Here is a 23,209-nt window from a genome sequence, read left to right on the forward strand (position 1 = left end):
GATGTAATTACTATTTTTGTGTGTGTTACGGGAAGAGCATTTTACATTCGTGTTTTCCCTGTCTCTCAAACTTGTATATTTACCATGTTTTTATTGATGTAAACACACACACACACACACACACACACACACACACACACACACACACACACACACACACACACCAGCCTAATATCAGCTTATGTATACACAGCATATTTAAGTGTGTATGGAAGACTATATCTATGCATAGTAATACCGTATCCATGTAAGAATGTGTATGAATCTAATGTGTGTATATATATATATATATATATATATATATATATATATATATATATATATATATATATATATATATATATGTATGTATGTAAGTATCTTTACGCTTGACTACGTCTGTACATATATTTACCCACTTGTACAGTACGGGGAGGGAGTCGTACACTCGTGCCAACACCCCCCCCCCCCCATTCACAGGCCCAGTTTCACCACTTAATTTCACCCCGTCATCCACAATGCTTACGGAAGTGATTAACGTCAATCATTACATCGTTTGTTTACAAGTTTTTACCATTGTTTTTCTCGTCACGGTTGCTCGTTCTCTACAGTTCTGGGAGAACTGTTCACTGTTAAACATCATCAAGATTGGTTTAGAAAGTTGAAGGAAAAGAAAAGGTGATTAAGTCACCACTGAAAGTAAAAGAAGAAAAGAGGGTTGTGATTTAAGTCACCACTGACTCTTCTCTCTTCCGTAGTGGGTGAATTTACAGCCGCTTCCTCTAGCCTCCTCCTGGAACTTTACCCGCTCTTGATTCTGGGCGTCCCATCTTGGTCGCCCTCCTCTGGACCTTCTCTGTGAGCTCTTTGTTGTCTGTTGAGACCAGAATGTTTCCAGGTTCGAGAAAAGCACTCCTTGTCTGTTGGCACAGTGGTCCGTTGGCAGTGCTTGTCTGTTGGCACAGTGGTCCGTTGGCAGTGCTTGTCTGTTGGCACAGTGGTCCGTTGGCAGTGCTCGTCTGTTGGCACAGTGGTCCGTTGGCAGTGCTCTTCTGTTGGCATAGTGCTCCGTTGGCAGTGCTCGTCTGTTGGCACAGCGGTCCGTTGGCAGTGTTCGTCTGTTGGTACAGTGCTCCGTTGGCAGTGCTCGTCTGTTGGTACAGTGCTCCGTTGGCAGTGCTCGTCTGTTGGCACAGTGCTCCGTCGGCAGTGCTCGTCTGTTGGCACAGTGCTCCGTTGGCAGTGCTCGTCTGTTGGCACGGTGGTCCGTTGGCAGTGCTCGTCTGTTGGCACAGTGCTCCGTTGGCAGTGCTCGTCTGTTGGCACAGTGCTCCGTCGGCAGTGCTCGTCTGTTGGCACAGTGCTCCGTTGGCAGTGCTCGTCTGTTGGTACAGTGGTCCGTTGGCAGTGCTTGTCTGTTGGCACAGTGCTCCGTTGGCAGTGTTCGTCTGTTGGCACGGTGCTCCGTTGGCAGTGCTCGTCTGTTGGCACGGCGGTCCGTTGGCAACAGAGGGAAACATCAGCACAGTATAACTCGGTATTTGTCATCAGTTTATATGTTTGGAGTCTCAAAGTCCGCCGTGGCGTACCGAGTCCCGCCCGTGATTTGGCCCCGGTGGAGAGAGGACTGTCAGAGATGCTTGTCTACTCTCAGTCTCTCTGGCCTGCCGGTAAGGCTCAGGTCCTGTTGTGTATCAGTATACATTCTTCCTTCCTTCCTTCCCATCTCTCTCTCTCTCTCTCTCTCTCTCTCTCTCTCTCTCTCTCTCTCTCTCTCTCTCTCTCGTCTCTTATCTCCCTCCCCGTCTCTTATCTTTATTATTATTTCATATCCCTCCCTCCTCGCTCCCTCCTTCCATCCCTTCCACCCACCCACCCTCCCACCCGCTGCTCTCCCTACATCCACTTCCTCTCCTCTCCCACACTCTCCCACCCTCCCATTCCGTCACTTGAGCCAATAATAAAGCAATACAGAGGTCGGGCGCCCCCCCCCCCCCTTGGGGCTCCCTGACGCCATTGCCCTGACTGACCGTCTCCCCTCCCTCCCCCTCCTCCCCTTCTCCTATTCCCTCTATGTCTCCTCCCTCCTCCTCCTCCTCCTCCTCCTCCCCACCATCGCCACCCTCCTGTCTCTCTTCCCTTCTCCCTCTGTCCTTGTAGGTTGGTTACCGTCAACCCACCCCCACCCCCACCTCTCCCTCTTCCGTCTTTCCCTTCCTTCTTGATCTTTCCCCTTTCCTCCTCCTCCTCTCCCTTCATTATTACTCTCTTTCTCATCGTTCCCTCACTTTTTTTTTATCATACTCTTCTTCCTTCTTTATCAGTCTTTCCTTTCTCTTCTCTTTCAGCCCCCACACTTTTTCCCCAGTTCCCACTCGCTCAGCCCCCCTTTCCCCCGCTCTGCCATGGCGTGCTGGCGGTAACAAGGGAATCACCAGGAAGCGATAACCAGCGTGGGTGGTTTGGTCTGACCAGCACACGACCTGACAGATAACATCACCATGTGGTTCTCTTGTCTCCCCTCCCACCCACCCTCCCTGCCTGTCCTTCCCTCGCTAACCACCTTGTTTCTGTCAGCCGCCCCCCCCCCCTCTCTCTCTCTCTCTCTCTCTCTCTCTCTCTCTCTCTCTCTCTCTCTCTCTCTCTCTCTCTCTCTCAGCCACCTGGGTGAAATGGAAAAAAAAATTCGCTCACATATTTTCTAAATCTGTTTGTTTTTCTCTTACTTTCTGGTAGCTGGTCGACCTGCCTATAGCTAAACTGATTGACCTACTTAAACTGGTCGACCCTCCTCTTTTAGCTAAACCGGTCGACCCACCTCGAGTTAAACTGGTCGACCCACCTCCCGGCTTCATTTGGACGATCTGCTAACTATCGATATTGTTAATTTGCCTCAGTGACTCCCAAGATTGTAATCGCGTCTCTGCCCCTCACTCTTCTCTCTTCCATTGTGGGTAATTCCATGGCCGCTGCTCTCTGCCTGTCGATCGGTTCCCTCCCCATAGATACAGATCTCTCCTGTCTTCCTGTGGACCTCCTCCAGCACATCTATTTGTCTTCAGAAGTGGGGGTCGGCGGACCGGTGATCCATACTCTAATTAAGGTCTGATTTAATACTGGGATTATCTCTACGAAAAAGGGCCTTTCCGTCCATGTATTTACAGACTTATGAGACTTGATTTACCATCATGATGATCATGGTGTGTTTGGTCGATAGGCTGGATGATATCCCGACCCACAAGTTCATCATTTCAGACCTAATTGCCTTAGTAATTAGGGTGTTATGATGACCTGGCCTCATTTCATTTCGTCCTTGGCGTGAGGTCGGACTGAATTTCATCATCCGTGTATCTGAAGTTGAAGGTTGATGAAGGTCTCTTCCCAGATGTCCATAACCCTGGACCCCCCCTCATTACGTCTCTCACCAGCACGGCATCATCTGCATATATCTGTACACATATTCGGGTATGATTCAGGTGGGAGCGGGGGATGCGCCCACAGTGGGAGTAGTGGCAGTCCCGTCCCACCCGGGGACTGTGACGTACTGGGAGCTGTTGCTGCCTGACTCCAGCTCAAGCTGGAAAAGGTTCGTGTAACAAGCGCCCTTTGTTTACTTCTGATGGGCGAGTGACTTTGTATACCCCCTCCGTCGCTCATGTTCCGCCTGAGAATCCAATTTGTGACCTTCATCCCCCCCCTCTAGCGGCCTACTGTATGGACAGTATCGAATGCCTTCCGGTAATCCAGGAACTCATTCAACACCCCCATCACTCTTAAGAGTGTAGAGTTATAACCCATCACTCCTTTAACTCCAGCTCTCTGTCTCCTCTCTTGAAAAAATGGTACGACGTTTTGTTCTCCTGCTCGACACTGATCCTCCTGCGGTCGAGTCTGTGAACGAGAACTCCCTCTCTCTCTCTCTCTCTCTCTCTCTCTCTCTCTCTCTCTCTCTCTCTCTCTCTCTCTCTCTCTCTCTCTCATCTTATGTCGGTCCTGAACCTTCACATTGTCCTCCAGTGCAAACACACGCAGGCAGGAACTCAACGTCCACCTCCTCAATCCCTCGTTAAGGTGGTTTGCTCCTTAACAAACAGTTGCCTCCTATTGAAGGTATAGTTACGGTCATTAGCCAGTGTTTACATCTATAGTGTGTGTGTGTGTGTGTGTGTGTTTGGAGTCATATAAATGCGCTGGTTCTTGCAATCATTCGCTAGCTAGAAGGTTTCTGTCAGTGATGGACTGGTTGGTACAGTCATTCGATAGATAAAGACCTCCGTCAATAATATGCTTGTCGTACGTCCGATAGATAAATGGCTTCTCGGTCACACGATAGATGACATGATAAACAAACAGAGGTACACAGACACACACACACTCACACACACACTCAAAGTAAACAACCCCCCCTTTGGAAAACGTCATCCAATACATGGATTACTAACAGTGGTCGAACCACACAGACCAACCCCCTTCCTCTATTATACAACAATTAACCCTCAAAACTCCCCTCTCTTCTCACCCTGTGTTCCCCTCACTCTCTCTCTCTCTCACTCACTCTCCCCTTACCACAGCCTCCTCCCCCCCATTCTCACCCCATCCCACCAGAGATAAGCACCCCTCAGGGCTTGACAATAAAAATGAAGGTTACGGCGTTAATATAGTCGAATAATGCGCGCTGGTAACTCTACCGCGGCTCGTTTTCTCTGGGGACAGCCAACAGAAATCGTGGAACCGTACCATGCCCTATTTCTACCATGCCCCATTTCTCCCATGCAGCATCCATACCTTCACCCCTACCATACCCACCGCTACCATACCTCACCCCTGACATGCTCCCACCCACCACCTCCCCTTCTTTGCCCACCTACATACTATTAGCAAAATGGTTAATGAATGAGTTCGTTTAGAATGGTAAATACATGGTTCACATGTCACGCTTGTCCTCCTACATTTGACCTCTATACTCACAAAGTCATTCCCAACTTTCTTGTTTCAGATTTTCCAACGCACGCTTTCCTACAAAACTTCCCTGGCAGTATAGCGCGAGTGTACTACCGGGCGTCCCTTCTTGTTCCCTGCAGGTCGTTATCCCTGGTGGGAGGGGGGGGGGGTTACCTTCTGCTCTACTAACCTGTTTAAATGACTAGTTAGATGTGGGGTGGGGGGGGGGGTTGGTATTATGACAATCCCTCGTTACCTGTGTTAACCATGTGTCCCTACCTTGTCCTACCCTACCATGTCCCCCATCACCAACACTGCCATTCCCCCCCTCCCCATCACCAACGCTACTACCATCCCCCCATCACCAACACTTCTACCGTGCCCCACCATCACCAACACTACTACCGTGCCCCACCATCACCAGCACTTCTACCGTGCCCCACCATCACCAACATTACTACCGTGCCCCACCATCACCAACATTACTACCGTGCCCCACCATCACCAACACTACCACCATCCCCCATCACCAACACTACTACCGTGCCCCACCATCACCAGCACTTCTACCGTGCCCCACCATCACCAACACTACTACCGTGCCCCACCATCACCAGCACTTCTACCGTGCCCCACCATCACCAACACTACTACCGTGCCCCACCATCACCAACACTACCACCATCCCCCATCACCAACACTACTACCGTGCCCCACCATCACCAACACTACTACCGTGCCCCCACCAAATCACCAACACTACCACCATCCCCCCATCACCAACACTACTACCGTGCCCCACCATCACCAACACTACTACCATCTCCCCCATCACCAACACGACTACCCTTCCCCCCATCACCAACACTTATCATGCCCATTACTGATGACTTCCTGAGACAACGTAACAATTGTTGCATAATGGGACTTACCCACCCCAACCGTGGGACCCCACAGGCAACCCCCCCCCCCCACAACACACACACACACACACACACACACACACACACACACTCGAGTGTGTGTTGGGGGATGGGAGAGAGAGAGGGGGGGGGGTGTACCGTGTGAGCCTGTTGGGCACACTGCGGGTATTGGGGTAAGGGGAGGGAACCCGGGATCTGGTCCCTCCCTCCCCTCCCTAAAACCCTCCTCTCTCTCTCTCTCTCTCTCTCTCTCTCTCTCTCTCTCTCTCTCTCTCTCTCTCTCTCTCTCTCTCTCTCTCTCTCTCTCACGACCGGCCCTGGCTGCACCGCACAACAAGGCTAAGTGTAATATTGTCTTTACACCGACACTGATTTATGGCGGCCATGGAGGGTGGGGTTCGAACCCGTGTCTTGACCGGGAGCTCTCCAAATGTTTGGCATTCGTTCGAATCCCGCGACGTCATACGTGTGTAGCTGGGCTTTGTCTTCACGTGAATGATAAGTGTATGAAGAGAACAGACACCCGTCATACATAGCGTCACATGTCATGATAAATGGGATGATAAGTTGCTTATTTATTATCCGGATGTGTGATAATTTTATATCCACAACTCATGGATGTATATCAACTGACTTAGATTTGTCTCTTGTGTCTCCCCTGATGATGTGATTATTACACGAAAGTGCACTTGGGAACTTGTCGTGTTTCATTTTCCCCGTGGACTCGTAGGAATATATATACATATATATATATATATATATATATATATATATATATATATATATATATATATATATAGATAGATAGATAGATAGATAGATAGATAGATGTCTAGGGAGAGGGTGTTGGTATGGTGATTATCCAGGGGGAGTGTTAATTAGCATGCCAATCGTCCAGGACAATGTTAACCAGAATGTTAATTATCCGGAACAAGGTCACTGGGACTGTTAATCATCCATGGAGAGGGTTAGTGTTGATAATTATCCAGGATTTGGGTTAACTAGTGACTTTCCTGGTGGAATTAACCGAGAGTATTAGCTCATCATTGATGATTTACACGTGTCAGATTAGCCGGAAATAGATTACCCAAATACATGTCCATGAGTTTGGTTAACCAGAATTATCCAGAAATACGTTTAGCCAGGATGATAAGTATCCACGATTGAGTCATCCAGAAAATTAATTATCCAGGAGTATGAGTAATGAGAAATGGTGATTATCCACAAGTTAACCACAGATAATTATCCTGGAGTGAGGGGGTAACTATAATTATCTTTCAAGAGTGAGTTTAGCTAAATGTTGATTATCCATGAATGAGTTAACCATATCTTAATTATCTGGGAATGGGATTAGCCAAGTAACCATATATTAATCATGTGGGAATGGGATTAGCCGGTATAATTATCCAGGGTCGGAATTAATTAGAATAGTGATTATTCGCGAACGAAGGTAAACCACTTTGTTGATTTACCGGAAAGGGTGTGGACTAGGATGTTGATTTAGAAGCCCGGGTTTAACTAGAATGTTAATTCTCTAGAGCTTGAAGCTAATCTGAATGTTAATTAACGTGGACCAGGGTTAAAAGAGAGAGAGAAAAAGATCTATCCAGCATTGAATTTAATAAGATTGTAAATTATTTGTGAAGCTATTTAAATTAACATGTTAATGACCTCTGTAACGGTTATCTAGATTAAGGGTTATCCATGTTAACCGCAATAACGGTGGAAATGTTAACTTGGCTTCGTGTTATTGGTCAGTGAACTGGGATTTAACTCAACTCCCATAATTCCGACAAATGAATATCAAATATTAATTACCGTAAACAATAGGAAGTCTATTGTCTGCTTCTTTCACGTCGGTCGACTGTCGATTTTAAAGTTCATCTCATTCAGACATGACAGACAGAGGAGGAGAACCTCCAAATAAGAAAATAATAATGTGATGTATGATCGCGCCGTATATGGCAACAACATTGCGATAGCATCCATGGCGCGGGGCGGGTAAAGATCATTTCTACCCAGGACGCTCTGGGATATTTGAATTCACATCTTTATTTACGTAAACCTTGTGTACAAACTGTTTTGATATGATTCACGTGAGAATTCACTGAGCTTGGGTTGAACGCTGTGACAAAGCGTCGTAAAAAAGGAGGAGCGACGAGGAAGGAAGAGGACATCCGCGTTCGTAGTAGGAAAAAAAAAATTTACAAACGGGGCGGCAACAATTATGGCGGGAGCTCCCGGCCTCGGCCGACCATTGAGAGGCTCATGACGTATTATTCTTTCCTCTGTTGCGTTCCGTCGGCAGGAAGATGAATGTCCCTCCTCCCTAGTTTTAAATGTTTGACTTAGTGACCGCTGCTTTTTCTGCCGCGCTGAATCAGTGAAATATTTGAATGCATAAATGGCGGTTGTCTTTTGGAGTCTCGTACCGGAGCCACGGACCTGAATAATGTTTCCTTCTCCCAACGCCGGTCCACGGGAAATTAAATCCTTGTTGCCAGCGACCCGTCGTTCGGTCGGTTTTAATTGCCCCAGGCGGCGGAACGACCTCTTTTAAAAACGTGTGCGATACAAGTACTACTAATGGTTATGATGAGTTAATGGGGCGAGGCTTTTCAACCCTCGACGCTTGATATATTGTTACAGTGCATTGATTAGCCCATAGAAATTCACATTCACGTATTTATTTATATCATTCTCTTGAAGGTATAATTCATCCGTAGAATCTTATTCATTTTTACCTTTGTATTTTAATATGTTCAAACCACTTCTTTTTTTTTTATTGTATAGCGTCGTAGCCTCGGGCAAAACAATAAGCTTTCTATATAGAACAAAATGAGTTGATTGCACATATCTTGTTTAGAAATGAAAATGTATAAGCTGTGAGAGAAGGCTTATGAAATTAAGAGTTAAGAAGAGAATAAAGACTGTAGCATCTTCATATAATTGAATTTAAATGCCATACCCAGCAGACGAAGGTGAAGTAGATTTGATAAAGTGATGGGTAAAGTGAGATGCTGTGGAAGGGCAAGAACCTCACGACGGACAACTGAATCGAACTTGAGAAGGAAGATGGGTTTCTGCTCATATATCCAGATATTGGCCTTCCTCTGTTGTTATTGAAGAAATTAGTTATTGACGGTAACTAGAATGTGTGTGTGTGTGTGTGGGTGACCATAGCTCCCGTTCTCTTTGGTTCGTGCAGGTTTGAGGCTCGCGCTGCAGGCGAGGGTATGGTCAGGTGGACTCCCTTCGAGGTCGGAATGTTCCTTGAGGACGCTTTTGCTCTTAACTGTCCTGTGACGATAACACAGCCTCGTCGAGGATAACCTCGCACACACACACACACACACACAAACACACACACACACACACACACACACACACACACACATATATATATATATATATATATATATATATATATATATATATATATATATATATATATATCCATATAGTGTCTTCCTCCTTGACAACAGATCTACTTTATAATTTCAACAACTTTCCTCTTAAAACTCAGCCACTCAGGTCCCTCTCAACCCCCTCCCAACCTCCCCTGTCCTTGCAGACCATTCATATGCAAATGAGTGGGGTCGCGCCCATTTAGAGGTTACCATCAGTAAACAAGACCGACACGGATCTACGTGTCGCCCGACCCATTTTCGGGTAGAACTCTGGTATGGGGTAGATGGGGAGGAGGGGTAAGTGTAGGGGGGTGTTATCTACATGTTATATTTATATATATATATATAATTTTTCCCAGGTTTTCTCTCTTCCTCCAAGCCATCGTTCTGGGGGTAAGTGCCCCGTAGGTCATCGGCGCACAAGAGATGCAACGGATCCTTATCGCGACGGAGGGCAATTTGTCGCACAAAACCTTATTATAACCGTCCGCACAAAAGAATTTCCCGCGCTTTTACACTCGCGCTCCCTGGCTTATCTATCTCTCTCCGCACTGAAAACATTTAACTCCCATTATATTTCATATTTCATAAGCAGATGGTAAAGAAAAGTGTATAGATTTATTATATGTAACTACGGGTGGAGACTTGGGGGAGGGAGGGAGTTGGTTGTTGTGTGAGTGTAGTGTTTTGTGAAGGCTTTACCCCTGCGGTCCCTGGCCTTAACTGACGCACAATAAACATGGCGGCGGCCGCTCAACCTCCATTCATTCTTTGTCCACTTGCTTTGTGGTGTCATTCTCGAGCATTTGCAAACTTTTTTTTTTTTTCCTTTTCTAAATATTCTATGGCTTTCTCTGGTCACGCACATCAGAATGGACTCGCACACACACTATAGAACTTCTAAATACGAGAACATTGAGATTATCAGGGACAGACATATGCATAAATTACCCCACTAGACACAGTAGCAATGCAAAATACTTGTAATTTTGAGACTATGAATACTTATGATGGCATTACGTAAACATCTCAGGTATTATTATTATTATCATATTATTATTATTATTATTATTATTATTATTATTATTATTATTATCATTACATAATGATGATGTAATGGTTTTTTATTATGTAATTAGATAATTATCTTGAGTCTGACAGTGACCCTTTGTGACCCTTTTGGTCTACGGCTCCCATTATGAACACGGCTGCCACTATACATTAAGCCGTTGGTAGCAGAGGAAGAAAAAAGGTCATTTAACCATTTGAAAACCACATTACGACCCTTGGGTATGGCGGTACGACCTTCAGACACGACGGGACGACCCTTGGGAACGACATTACGACCCTTAATGACATGGCCTTTGACCTGATTCTTCAGGTTCTAAGTTCTTGGGCAATTATGGGCTGACGGCTGACGTAGGCTTACGGTTGACGTAGGCTTAAGGTTGACGTAGGCTTACGACTGAAGTAGCCTTACACCAGACGTAAGGGTGTGATCTGTAAAATCATGTACACATGGATGTATGTAATCATGTATACACTTATCTATGTGTAACCAAGAATATATTACATCTTATATAATAACTATCCCTCTCTTTGCTGTGTATATATATGATGTAATAATATGCAAACCATCCACAGGAAAATGAAACGCGATAAGTTCCCAAGTGCACTTTCTTGTAATGATCACATCATCAGGGGAGATACAAGAATATGAAATATGTAGTTACGTACTGAATGTCATGTGATCGTGTACTTCAGGTACTGAATAGGACTGTACTCTTACGTACATCGGTATGTAACCAAGTGTACATCATGTACTTAAGAGTACATTGCTCTCTCTGTACCCTAGTCTGGTACAGTCATGTGCTATCCTTCCTGCGGTGTTGACATATGTACGATAATTCTTGAAGTGATATATGGGTACGATGATTCAGTGATGACACATGCACGATAATCCTTACAGTGATGACATGTACGGTAGTTGTAGTGGTAACAAACACGATCATTCACGTAGATACTACCTTTGTACGACGATTTGTACAGTGATAATACTCCACAGGTAATTTGGGCAGCAATTGTACACGTGCGATAATTCGGGCAGTTATTACTCCTCATGTACGATAATTCGGGCAGTTATTACTCATGTACGATAATTGGGGCAGTTATTACTCATGTACGATAATTCGGGCAGTTATTACTCATGTACGATAATTCGGGCAGTTATTACTCATGTACGATACTTCGGGCAGTTATTACTCATGTACGATAATTCGGGCAGTTATTACTCATGTACGATAATTCGGGCAGTTATTACTCATGTACGATAATTCGGGCAGTTATTACTCATGTACGATAATTCGGGGCAGTTATTACTCATGTACGATAATTGGGGCAGTTATTACTCATGTACGATAATTGGGGCAGTTATTACTCATGTACGATAATTCGCGCGCGTGATGACGATCAGCAGGAAGCAAGCAAGACGTGACGTCACGGTGGAAAGTGGCCCACAAGACGATTAGAAAGTATTAAACAAGAGACCGCTGGAGTAAACAGAGTGTTAAACAAGAATCCGCCGGGGTTAATAAATACTCAAACGATACACTCAATAAATTTCTATAAAAAAAAAAAAAAAAGACCAATTATGATAAAGAAATATTGGTAAAAAGAATTTTTGGAGATTGAGAACACTTAAGATGAAGTTATGAGAAAGATGAACAAGTATTGAACAGTTTATTTGATGATAGAATATAATAAAACGCGTAATTTATTCTTATGGGTAGCTACAGTATTTGGAATGTCACGGGAGGTTAGGCAGTGGCGAGAACGGCAGGCTGTCTTCGGTGACGTAACATTTATATGGCGATGTACAGTTGTGTCTCACCGGTACGACACTTTCACACGTTGGGTACGATGACCTAAACCCCCCTCGAGTACGACCACTTCACCCCTCCAACCCGTCTCCTTGAGTACGATGATTTAGCCCCTTTGAGTATGATTACTCAACCCCTTGAGTATGATGACCGCCTTTGAGTATGTTGACTTGACCCTTGAGTTTGTTGGACTCATCCCTTGAGTACGTTGACTCAACGTTTGAGGTTGATGAATAAGCCGTTAAAACGTGATGACAAGAGACCTTGAGTACGATGACGACCCGTTGATTAGAGTCACCTTTGAGTACGGTAACTTAAACTTTACAAAAATAAGTAATAAAATTCCCTTGCCTTGCCTGACCTAACTGACAGATAAAGTCATGGAATATTTACTTAAAAATCCTCAAACAGTTGTAATAATCTCCTAACCTAACCTAACCTAACCTAACCTAACCTAACCTAACCTATACTGAACCCTAGATTTTATCAGCCTTAAGATAACTTGAGCTTGATATACGATCGATTTACGTTTACAATGGATGATTTTGTGCATATTTGATCCAAGGATGAAACGGATTTTGTAATCCATTTCTGTGTACGCTTAAAAAAGGTCTTTTTCAGTACCCCTGTCTCAAGCCCTCCCAGGGCACGCAAATACCTTCTTATGAATTTGCTTATCCATGCGCCATGAGCACAGATAACTCACAGACACTTTTATACCCCAGCTCATCACTTACTGTTCGAACATGTGTTGAAATAACGGTAAAATGGTGAAGTTGGCTTGCGGGTCCAGACCTCTTGAGGCATAGTTTTGTATTTGCTTCTGTAATATCTTGTGTTCACAACGATGCAGCGTTGAGGGGTGCATACGCGCGCGCACACACACACACACACACACACACACACACACACACACACACACACACACACACACACCCGTACACATCACCCCCACGAAAGTCATATGTACCTGACGAACCGGGGTCATTTGCCCTGCGTTCGTGCTGCTGACGAAACTATGATAGGCATTGCTTCATATATACAGACGCTCACGAATCCCATACCACACACACAGAAGGAACAGAGAAGGGGGCCAGGTGAGGATATTGCCTCAAAGGCTCAGTCCTCTGTTCTTACCGCTACCTCGCTATCGCGGGAAATGGCGAATAGTATGAAAGAAATACATATATATATATATATATATATATATATATATATATATATATATATATATATATATATATATATATATATTCGGCAGATGAGGTATATTTTGAAACTTTACTAATAGATCGTGACCCAGTGGTGGCCAATGATGTTACATCAGTTCTTATGTGGGTAGTGTGTGTCGCGTGAAGAACACCTGCGTTGGATGTGTAAATAAGAAAGAAAAAGAGCTTTTACCCACACCTCACTTCCTCCTCACGATCGCCACACAACGCGCTCATATTTCCCAACACAACCCTCCCCCCTTTCCTCTCCTCCCCCTTAGTACTTCTCAAGTAACCCCCCTAGATATTTCCCAACAGACTCCCCCCCCTCCTTCAATACTTCTCAGATGATGACGAGGTAGAAATGTAATCATGTCTTTAACGACAGTAAATTATTATGAACGATCACTTGGGAAACTAGGGGGAGAGGAATCTTTCCTATAAACGTAGTCTCTTTATCTCCCAACACTGAGACATGGGTGTTGGAGAGGAAGCTAGCCAGCATGGCGACATTTTGATGATGATCGTGTGTATGTGTGTGTGTGTAAGTGTTGGTGTAAATGTGTGTGTGTGTGTTGTATGGTGTGTGTGTGTGTGTGTGCGTGTGTGTGTGGGGCATTGTTTCAATTGCCTCCTGCTATTCCACGTCATAATTTGCATACTTTCTCCTCTTTGATTTTGCTCATTGCTCTTATGTTCCGCTTCGTGTGTGTGTGTGTGTGTGTGTGTGTGTGTTAGTCTGTTTTCTCGTCAATAGGTTCAACACGGTTGAGCTTTACTGATCGAACTTAAGGTCTCTCTCTCTCTCTCTCTCTCTCTCTCTCTCTCTCTCTCTCTCTCTCTCTCTCTCTCTCTCTCTCTCTCTCTCCATCCAATGGCCCAAGATTACGTTACGTGCAGGGTTGTTCCTGGAGAGAGAGAGAGAGAGAGAGAGAGAGAGAGAGAGAGAGAGAGAGAGAGAGAGAGAGAGAGAGAGAGAGTGTGTTTACCGACGCGTCTTAATGGCGTCGGCGCCGCTGGCCTTTTTAAAAAGCCTCACACATCTCTTGTAACGCGTGCGTGTTGCGTCAGGTCGCTGCCGTACGTCGGGTCGTAGAGTGATGATGATGATGATGCTCGGCAATGACGCACCACACATCGTGAGCGGCACATCCGGAGAATCAGTCTCTCTCTCTCTCTCTCTCTCTCTCTCTCTCTCTCTCTCTCTCTCTCTCTCTCTCTCTCTCTCTCTCTCTTACGTCGCTGATGGTGATCATTGCCGTCTTATGTGTTATTCTTTTGTTTTTTTATCACCGTGGGGGCGATATGGTTGTGGTGTGTATATACGTATGCCTTCGCTCTCGACGCCTAAACAAGGTCTTCACTCAGTTTAAATAATCTTAAAGATCCGATAAGGGTTAAAGGCCAAACAGACCGAAACACATACTCCAGGCTGTAATTCTAAACACTTGTAGTCAAATGAGATAAATGATTCATTATAGTTATCTTTCCAAGTGCCCCATACAGTGGACAAGAGGAATTTATATATTATAATTCACAGAATTCGCACGTCACTAATTACCTCTTTTTAGTTATCTTCCCAAGTGCCCCATACAGTGTACAGGAGGGAATTTATATGATTTTATTCAATTTTAGTATAATTCACAGAAATCCCACGTCACTAAACACCTATTTTTTTCCCCCACAACTTCAAAGATATTTCAGCTAATGTTATGTACACGTTGTTTTTCCCATGGCCATCATGTGTACATAGGTATGTATCCTAGGATGAACACGCGTGTCTGTTTTTTTTCTTTCGCTTCGCTCACGTGTGCGTATCGGAGCACGTGTGTGTACACAGGGAGCTAGCGAGGCTCTGAGGTGAAAGTTCCGTAGGGAGAGTTGTCGAGGAAGGAGGCAACCTGGGGGACCAGCAGTGTTCCGTGGCCTCCCGCTCCGTAAGTGTTCCATCATCATCATCTCCTCCTCTTGTGAATGTTACTGGCTGTTACTTGGAGCTGTCACAGCCGACCCTGGGTCTCGCTCCTTGGTGATAGCGACTCGAGTGCTACTTGGCCAAGTTCCGTCGTTTGAGGAGGGAGCCATCGTGTTGCTGGTACTGTTACTGCTACGTAGCAGCATTCCCTGTTCATGCGTTCCTTTTTTTTCGTAGTGTTTATAAAGGGTTACACGTTATTTCCCGCTACTTGTTACTGCTACCTGAGAATGAGTGAGGTTACCATAATGCTCGTGTGCCTTGTGCTCCTTGCTGCTACTTAAGGTTCCTGCTATTGGCTCTTGTGGTGCTCCATGCAACAGTGTTCCTTAGTGCTACTTAGTGCTGCCTTAGCTTACATTTGTTTAGCCATGTAACACGCTATTTCTAGTGCTCCTTGTTTCACTGTTCCATACTGCTACTTGGTGTTTTGTCACGTACTTGATTCCCTTTTCCTCAGTCGTGTTCCTTTTGTGCTCCATTCATATGTTACTTCGTCACTTACCGGATGTAACGCGTTACTTGGGTGTGACGCGTTACTAGTGTACATTGGGAGGGCACGGGAAGGACAGATAACAGGAGACCTGATGGTCCGTAACGAATGTGTAAGAAAAAAAAATGTAAACATTGTGGTAGAAATAGAATGGCAGAGGAATATAGAGGCGGCTCCCGAGACCCACCCACCTCTCCCTCCGGCTCAACTGCCGGTGTGACGTGGGACTTGGGGGTGTGACGCGTTACTCGAGCGTGACGCGTTACGTGGGATGTGAGAGAGTTCGGTAGAGGTTACTTGGTGTATTAACAAATGGAAACTTTATTTTTTACACGTTTATACATTCTGTCGAAGCTAAAGGTTTGTGACTCGTGGCAATTGTTAATTAAGCTCTTCATAGCTTTTCTTTTTTCTTAGTAATTTACAAGCTAAAATTCGCTCAGGAGGCCTGTCTTCCTACGCTGGGTGAGTGTTACTGAAGGAACTGTTTCGGTCGTAGGGAGCAAGTATCATTTGCCCGACGGGTTTGTATACTAGGTGTGTGTGTGTGTGTGTGTGTGTATGTGTGTGTGTACACCCAAACATTACTTATTCAGACACACAGACAAATGTACACGGTCAGAGCAAAGTCAGTGATGGGCACATATTTAGAATTTTTCAACATACGCCATATGTACATACGCACACACAAACACGTACGGAACACGTGTATTCTATCAACTTTTTATATACTGTCGATATTTATGTTATGTATTTTCTCTATATTTTCAGTGTTTGATTGCATTAATATTAATATCAATGATGATAATGAGAAAATAGTAATAATGATAATAATGAATTATTATTATTATTATTATTATTATTATTATTATTATTATTATTATTATTATTGTTGTTGTTGTTGTTGTTGTTATTTTATTATCATTACTATCATTATTATTATTATCATTATTATTATTATTATTATTGTTATTATTTATATTATGCACACATCTACACTTACACAAATAAACAAGAATTAAGAGAGTTGAGTTGGAGACATGGAGGAAGGGGTAACATGGTCACACAGTTTAAGCTTTTAAACCAGTTCAATGATAACAGGGAACAGATCTTCGGAATATGTGTAGATAAAAGGACCAGAGGACACAACACGACTCAAGCAGGAAACTAGTCGATGAAAAGACATAAGGAAGTACTTTTATAGTACATGAGAGAGGTGGAATAAACTGAGGTATGAGATTGAATATAGACGGCAAACAGAATTTTGAACAGTTGTACGATAGTAGATGATGATGGAGGGATGGGGGCCCCCCCACGAGTGTAGAACTCCCTCCCCCCCTTACAGCACAAATAGGTATTTCGAGCGAAGTAATTATACATGTATACACACACACACACACACACACACATACACACACACACACACACACAGAGTAGGTATTTAGAAAGAAATAATTGCACACATATTTACACACACGTTCCCGAACACACAAGTCTACGTGGAGATCCGACAGCTTCCTCAGCGCAGGTGAGGGCGTCTGTTTTTAATGTTGCTTTTCTCAGCGCAGACAGTGTAATGTGTGAGTTGTTGAATACGTATTACACGACGTGTATCCATTGATGCTTATGTATGCCAGCAGCCAAAGATCTCGTTGCACCGGAATTCATACCATATATACACCATAATATACAACATGGACGTATTGGAGTTACGGGTGATTTGATGGGTTGTTTGGGCCTTTGGGCTTATCAACTGGCCGGGTCATTGAGACCGTCAGTATCAAGTTATAAAGATAAGAAAGAGATAATTAAGATGGCCCGCTAGATCGTTAAAAGATAAGAGGGACTCATTTTGCTCATCACATTACAATATTCCACCATTAATCTAAATATAACCAGAGGACAAAATTAGAAATAAACGTCAAATTTAGTTTTACGAGAACGATTTTACTTCAGAATGTTTTTATAAAATTGTAATACTTTTATGACGTGTTAAGTATATCGACACCAGACCTGCAACGCTGGTGTGAAATCTTAAATCCCAGTCCAGCGCCTACTGTATTGAGGGGAGCTGTTACGCTGTATCATTACGGAAGTTTCGTAACCTGAGAAGCGAATGTGGCGTCTGATAAGAGAATTACGGTGCGCCGTTAAAGACGTCGGTCGATGTGAAAGTGGACGAAAATGTACGGAATCGATCGATCGTTGACCGAGCCTAGCCCACATCACGACAAGCCTAGCCCACACCACGACAAGCCTAGCCCACACCACGACAAGCCTAGCCCACACCACGACAAGCCTAGCCCACACCACGTCAAGCCTAGCCCACACCACGTCAAGCCTAGCTCACACCACGTCAAGCCTAGCTCACACCACGACAAGCCTAGCCCACACCACGTCAAGCCTAGCTCACACCACGTCAAGCCTAGCTCACACCACGACAAGCCTAGCCCACACCACGTCAAGCCTAGCTCACACCACGACAAGCCTAGCTCACACCACTTCAAGCCTAGCTTAAGTGCAGTTAATAATAGTAATTATAATAGTAATAATGATGATAGTGATAGTAATAATAATCTAACCAGAGAGAGCTTAATTCCAGTACAGAGAAAAACAGGTAAGGAATCAATGAATACGATTCCAAACCGACTTATGTATTTAACTGCCGTTCATCATGCTTGACTTCAAACCAGTTTCTCCATCGCCTTAGACAAGAAGATTGAGAATATATATGTGTTTGTATACAGTTCAATAACGCAGAGAACATAGAACAAGCCATTTGCGAGCAGAAAGCAAACAGACCACTTTCCTTAGAATATTGAGTTGTGTATATCATGAAATCATTTCTCCACTCGGTGTAAGGGGGGGGGGGTTACCCATCATCCCACAATTCTATTGTTTTATGTTATTTGGGGTTTTGTTTGTTGTATGAATAGCACTTCTTGAAGTAAAGGTTGATACAACAAAGTTTGATGATGAACTGTTGATGATAGGTTAGGTGATGGCTAGGTTGCGTTGAAAAGCCCTAAGTAGAAGCGCTATGGTTTGTTTAGGTGAGGTTGGGAAAAAGCCTTGAGTTTAGGCTAGGTTAGGAAAGCACGCCCTTTGAGTTTAGATTAAGGTAGGAAAGCCCTTAAGATAACCTAAGTTAATGTTAGGGTAGTATAGTTAGTTTAGGAGTTCAGTTGGGTTTAGGTAGGGGTGCCATTGGACGGGTCTGAAGAGGAAGCAAGGAAGTAATGAAAATTATGTATCATACATGATAATGATTAAAAGAAAATTGGCTATCTTTCTTTTTTACCATTTCCTTTCACGACCGGAAGTGTAACATCTTCAAGTCCTAAAATCAGCCATTGAATCTTATTTAACCGCTTACCCCTCAAAGAGACCCCACCATTAGTTAGAGAGACATCCAAGGTGGTAAAGTGGTTTAGGAAGACCCTGTGTTATTGTAACCATTTCGCACTCACGAGACTTATGTTTTCTGATGGCTTATTGGTCGTCGAGTTGATACTCGACCGCTTGAATTCGTCTGTGACGTCAGCCCCTTAAAGCGAGACGGTACGACCCTTTGGGCATAACGATCTTTATACTCGAGGGTCGTACCGTCTGTCCACAAGGGTTCCAACCCTACTGGTTAGAGGATTAGGGATCGGATGGCCCTCTTAAGATTAGGTTAGGAATCCCCACTCGGGAGATCGTCAGCGCCTTCCTCAGGCGTTTATGATAGTTCGTTACACTCATTAGTCCGTTACACTCATTAGTCCGTTACACTCATTAGTCCGTTACACTCATTAGTTCGTTACACTCATTAACACGTATGGCCCAAGCTTCACCCAGACGTGATATTTTATACAAAATACATTTTATTGAAGAACTTCTTCATGTATTTGTCTTGTACGTGTATATATTATCATTTATATTAACAGTTTTCTTTTTTTATACGTTTGGCAAGCGGGTTGAAACTTTCACGCCAATACGGCGCCAAACAGCCTGCAGGAATGGCGCCATATGGCGGCTACTTATAGCTCCGATGATTCTCACTTTCGCCCCCCGCCGTTTCAGAGCCGCCCGCCATGAAGCTTACGCCGCGCACCCCAGTCCTCCTGGCCTTCCTCTCGCTCTGCGTGCACCTTGCGTCCCCGGGCACCATCCAGGTCACCCCGGCGCCAGCGAGGCCCCTGATCAAGATCGTGGCGGACAAGAGAGAGTTCGATCGCCCGGACGGCCTCAACACCTTCTTCCAGTTCGACAACGTCTTCGACCAGGGCAACGAGGCGGACTTCGGACTGAGGCAGGGTGGCCAGGGCAAGGTCGGCTATGGCGGGGGAGGCGCCAAGGTCATCACGTCGTACAACACCATCACCCTGACACACACCAGCTACGATCAGGTCAGCCTAGGTCAAAGGTATAGCTATACGGGTCTATAATGTATATAAAGGTTTAATGTATATAATGGATGGCTATACGGGTCTATGTATGTATATAAAGGTTTAGTGTGTATAGATGCCTGAGCCAGGTTCCCATTTCATCGACCAATCCATAGGGGTGGATGAACTACTGGGTTCGCTGTGGACCGACTGCCGTAACCTGGATTCGAACCTATGCGCCCCACCGTGGGCGGCCCCGTGAAGTATGACGGCCATTGATATAGCGTAGCTATAGCCACAAATCTAGCTATGATATATGAACCTGTTTCTCTCCACCGCGTAGCACATTACAATCATCATCAAATCTTGGGCTCATCTGGGATTGTTTTCACCCTTGTATCAAGTCTTCTATCGTATGATTCCGTATATCCAAGAGAGATATTAAGAGGATGGGAATGAAAGTTAGAGAAAGATAAAAAGACAGAATGATATAAGAATGATGTACGTATGATAGCGTATGTAAACACGTTTGCCGGTAGTGCCTCCTTTCCCAGGAGCGTCCGTCCGCAGCCTCTCTCTCTCTCTCTCTCTCTCTCTCTCTCTCTCTCTCTCTCTCTCTCTCTCTCTCTCTCTCTCTCTCTCATCTGCCTCGTCATCTTGACTAATACCTAGCTCTCGCGGGGTGTGTACAGAAAGTTATTTTGCCTTTGTAGAGAGAGAGAGAGAGAGAGAGAGAGAGAGATAAAAGCAGTGTAGTGTTATAAAACAGGAGGTGAGATCTGACAGTGAGTGATATCCGACACAGATGGTGACTTTGGATAGAATGATAGATAGATAGATTGAACGTGGTGGCCTGACCCTTAACACTGCATAAAAGAGAAATACTCATTATTACTCGATATATGGTTTGCTAAATTCCCCACCTTAAACAGGAGTAACAGGTAATACTATATGACGTTAATATCATGAAATAAGCTTTTTATGTAAGGCTTGAAACCATGGTAATTTTTTACAACTTTAGACAAATGGTATCGTCTTCGTTGAAAATATTTACGTTTTCTCTGATTGTCAAGGTAATCGTTTTCTATTACTCCTTTTATGGGTGACACAACTAAATACATTTAATTGTATATTACATCATATAAGATTGTCGTACCAGTTAATGATTCGATGGCCACAGACCAGGAAGCCAAAAGGAGGAGAGAGAGAGAGAGAGAGAGAGAGAGAGAGAGAGAGAGAGAGAGAGAGAGAGAGAGAGAGAGAGAGTCATGTTGGAGACGGAGCGATGACTTGATATAATGAGAAGATGACTGAAAGGTGGTCGAGGAGTCTTGCGTGTTGTGTTTAAACGCTTGACCGAAATCTATTGGGAAGAACGCGAGTTGCTTAAGGATTTGTGCGTCACACATTTTTTCCTCATAGAATCTTCACCTTTAAAAGCAGAAACAGAAGTTTTTTTCATTATGTTCGTTCAAGGATTTTTTTTTTTTTCTTTTTGAGATAGAATTGAGGATTCTATTTTTTTTTTTTTTTTAGAAGTAGAAAGAAAACGGACATATGTACATATACATATATATATATATATTCAGAAAATGTCGTGAGCACCGGGAATGACAGGGAGTTTTCTGCATGCTTTCATGCAGGTCAACACCTGCTTGGAAGTGGCGTGTTTTGCCGCCCGTCAAATGACTTAACCACCACAAATAGCGAAAGTGAACCACTCCCCACGTTTTCCGTACTAACGCTCAGGTATGAGCGAACCATCCGTCTCGTTTTCTCCGTCGGCGTTCATGGGTGACTCAAGTGTAACGTGACGGGGAGGGAGGGTCGGATGAAGGGAGAGATGGCTCAAATTGCACAGACGTGCCCGTCTGGACGAATGACCAGCCCATCTGAAAGGTGTAATTGTCTTCACGGCTCCTGGGGAGGAGATGTAGTAGGCACGGGGAAGCAAAGACGCGATTGCAAAGGCTGTATTATATCGGACGGAGAAAGTGCGATGACTGGAATATAGAGGTGGGAAGGGGGTCTGGGTTCTCTTGAATATTGCCATTGATGGCGCGCGCGCCTCTCCCTGGTGGGTGTGAAATGAAGCTGTTATTCAACTTGAGAGAACTCAAAGGTGTTTAAGAGCTTCTTAACCGTATTTGTAGTCTTTTGTTTATGGGTGTTTAGTGTTGGATTGTTTCCGAGTGTGATTAGAGCTGAGTGTCGGGGGGTGGTGTTGTGATGGTCTGAATATCTTTGTTGATCACTGACGAGGAGATGAGTTTTGTAGGAGGTGAAGATTTTGGGAGGAGGAGGAGGGGGTTTTCTTGGAGGGTTTTTGGGGGAGGGTGGTAATCATGATGGTATACTGCCTCCTTCATATCCATTATTTGATTATGTAACTAATTGATTTAATTGAAGATATTGGAATGGTATAGTTCGGCAGGGGGTTGGCTGAGGTAGAAATGGCACTGAGAGGAGTAGAAGATGTGATTTGGGTGGGTCCTCCACCCTTGTGTGCATACTCACTCACATGTCATTATGAGTCCAGTGTCTCACCAGTCATTATGAGGCCAGTCACTGACTCACCAGTCGTTATGAGTCTAGTCACTCACTCACCAGTTATTATGAGGGTAGTCACTCACTCACCAGTCCTTATGAGTCCAGTCACTCACTCACCAGTCATTATGAGTCCAGTCACTCACTCACCAGTCATTATGAGTCCAGTCACTGAGGCGTTACGTGTTTTTTCCAGGTGGAGCTGACGAAGACTGTCACAGACACCAGCATCAGCTACGTCACACACAGCACCACCGAGTACCTCACATACGTAAGTCCCTCTGTCTGTGAGTCTGTCTGTCTGGATGTACACACGTGTGTGTATAAGTGTATGCCTCTGTCTGTGAGTCTGTCTGTCTGGATGTACACACGTGTGTGTATAACTGTATGCCTCTGTCTGTGAGTCTGTCTGCCTGGATGTACACACGTGTGTGTATAACTCTATGTCTCTGTGTATGAGCCAGGAAGGTGATGGTGTGTA

General features: G+C 44.5%; 1 protein-coding gene across 2 annotated transcripts in view; it reads left to right on the forward strand.

The window, feature by feature from the left end:
- The window catches only part of LOC139765523 (uncharacterized), a 67,110-nt gene that overhangs the window by 40,120 nt on the left and 3,781 nt on the right, over positions 1-23,209 (forward strand). Inside the window, exons 1-3 of one of the 2 annotated variants that reach the window (XM_071693029.1) lie at positions 15,265-15,438; positions 19,877-20,202; positions 22,925-22,999. In XM_071693029.1, coding sequence (XP_071549130.1) covers positions 19,888-20,202; positions 22,925-22,999 — 390 coding nt within the window. In that variant the 5' untranslated portion in view covers positions 15,265-15,438; positions 19,877-19,887. Of the gene's footprint in view, positions 1-15,264; positions 15,439-19,876; positions 20,203-22,924; positions 23,000-23,209 lie in introns of those variants that run through there. The other variant, XM_071693030.1, reaches the window with a different exon arrangement.

The sequence above is a fragment of the Panulirus ornatus genome, chromosome 55 (genome assembly GCF_036320965.1).
Source record: "Panulirus ornatus isolate Po-2019 chromosome 55, ASM3632096v1, whole genome shotgun sequence".
NCBI lineage: Eukaryota > Metazoa > Arthropoda > Malacostraca > Decapoda > Palinuridae > Panulirus > Panulirus ornatus.